General features: G+C 46.2%; 1 protein-coding gene across 1 annotated transcript; it reads right to left on the bottom strand.

Moving 5' to 3' along the window:
• Window positions 1-486: 486 nt before the first annotated feature.
• FAM96B (family with sequence similarity 96, member B) lies at window positions 487-2,101 on the bottom strand (the record flags this gene model as incomplete). Its single annotated transcript, XM_010148301.1, is given in 4 exon segments — window positions 487-584; window positions 1,116-1,161; window positions 1,972-2,040; window positions 2,042-2,101. Coding segments are annotated over 4 exon segments (273 nt in total), but the record flags the coding sequence as incomplete, so codon positions are not given.
• Window positions 2,102-2,237: the final 136 nt, after the last annotated feature.

The raw sequence follows: 2,237 nt of genomic DNA, 5'->3' as shown, positions 1-2,237 counted from the left end.
CCATGTGATCCACAATTAGAAACATCTTTTGTAAAAGTGCACATTAATTCTGGAATTCTATCAACATGAATTTTTCTGCTGTCAGTTTCTGCCAAAGACAATAATTTAGCTAATGCCACATTTCCTGGACCAGAAGCACAAGCTAGGTATTATTAAATCTCAGTACATTTAAAGCAAAACTTGTCATTTAGCTGTCAAACTTTGCCAGGGAAGTCGTTCAGCAGACGGTAGCTGGACTGTTTCTAATGAAAACCATCCTATACTGTGGCAGGTGCATGAAAAAACCCTACCTCAAAGACACTGTATTTCCTACCATGAGCTAGTTTCCCACATACTATTATTTGTAGGAATAATGAAACATTTATTTAAGAAAATGCAAGTGATTTTATTTTGCTCATAGATGTATGTATAGTGTAACACTAGCATCACCACTTACACAAAACTAGCTTAACATACCAGCATACCAACGATTTCCTCATCGTGCAGTTATGATCGAGCAGACAAACACTGATTCACCACTTCCAGTAAGTGAGAGTTTTCCAAAGCAGCTGCTACACGTTCTTTATCAGCCAGCTGTTTATTAACTGTGCAGAAAAGAAGACCAAAGACACCCCTGTCAAAACACTGGTATACAATGTCTTTGTTAAAGCACTTCACAGCGAGACACATAATCACACCGTTGCTGTGGTACTCGGGCAGACCAGTAATTCTGCAGACACTACACAGGCTGCAGAGCTGCAGTCTGAAGTCAAAGCTACCACGTTATCACAGGTTAAACCTAGCAGCAGGGAGCTACACATGTGTGGGTGTAACACAAGAAGAAACTTTCCCCCCGCCTCTCCCCATTTTCTGAGTCCTCCACAACCCAGGCAAATCAATGACTAGCTGAGAACACAGGTTGCCTGAGATGCTGTGTCAAGTATGGTACAGAACATACCTAAGTGTCATTATTACACATTCCTGTTCCGTAACATCCCCCAGAAGCTGACACATGTGAAGTCCCAGGTCCTAAACAGCTGCTCTGTAAGTGTAGGAGTCTCTCTCCTCTCTAGTTTTCAACATTAAAAAAAATAAAACAAAGAAGATCACACAACAGAGCAGTGAATAAACCATACCTGCATGCTCAGAGGCATGTGTCCCTGGCGTGATATGAACATCCAGCTTTAAAAGCGTCACAAAAGAAAAAGGCGACAAGTCAGCAAAACATCAGAAGCTCAAGTTCAAACTATTTAATAATAAACCTATAATTTCATTATAATGCAATAATAAAAATAAGACAATAACAAAAAGAGGGGTGGAAAAAGGACATTCTCACCAGTACCAGTTACTGATATATAGCAGAACAAAATAATGTCTAAAATCTAGGGCCTCTAGTGACAGGACAAGGGGTGACCGGTTTAAATTGAAAGCGGGGAGGTTTAGATTGGATATCAGGAAGAAGTTTTTCATGGAGAGGGTGGGGAGACACTGGGACAGGTTGCCCAGAGAAGCTGTGGATGCCCCATTCCTGGAAATGTTGAAGGCCAGGCTGGATGAGGCTTGGAGCAACCTGGTCTAGTGGAAGGTGTCCCTGCCCATGGCAGGGGGGTTGGCACTAGAAGGTCTTTCAGGGCCCTTCCAACCCAAACCCTTCTGTGATCACAGAATAATCCACATTCCCACCTGCCTAAGCCTCTTTCAGCCAGGGGGTGAGGCCCCAACCTCTCCTGCTCCTGTGCCGGAGAGCTCTGCAGGTAACTTCCCCCCAGGACCCCACTCGCCCTTGGACATGTCGCAGAACCCTAACAGCACTGGCACTTTAGCCCACTGCCCTCTGTGGTTCCTGGAGTGTTTCCCTCACCCGTAATATGAAAAAAGCTCTAGTTATTTTGCACGGTAAATTAGGTAGCTGCTTTTTGGGGTTTTTTTTTCCTTTTTTCTTTTCAAACCCAGCCCTCCTCTTGCGCTTTCCGGAGCGATTCGGTGACTCACCTTGAACCTCTCGGGCAGGGACCGGAGCAGTTTCACTTTGATGGAGAGGCCGATGAGGGTGGCCATCCTTGCTGCAGTGAGAAAGGGGGGGGGTGACCCCCCCCGCCCCCGTGCTTTCTGCGTCGTTCACCTGCCGAAAACCAAACGCTCTCCCACTGCCCCAACGGCACAAAACCCACCCCAAGGCACCTGGAAGCCCGTTATGAGAAACGCAACGCGACGCTGAGAGTTCTCCTCCCCGACAGCTTCCCGCACGGCGTTCAGCG

The sequence above is a fragment of the Eurypyga helias genome, unplaced genomic scaffold, assembly GCF_000690775.1.
Source record: "Eurypyga helias isolate BGI_N326 unplaced genomic scaffold, ASM69077v1 scaffold34883, whole genome shotgun sequence".
NCBI classification, from domain to species: Eukaryota; Metazoa; Chordata; class Aves; order Eurypygiformes; family Eurypygidae; genus Eurypyga; species Eurypyga helias.
Note: the sequence above shows the minus strand (reverse complement) of the source record. Positions and strands in the feature narration are given on the sequence as shown.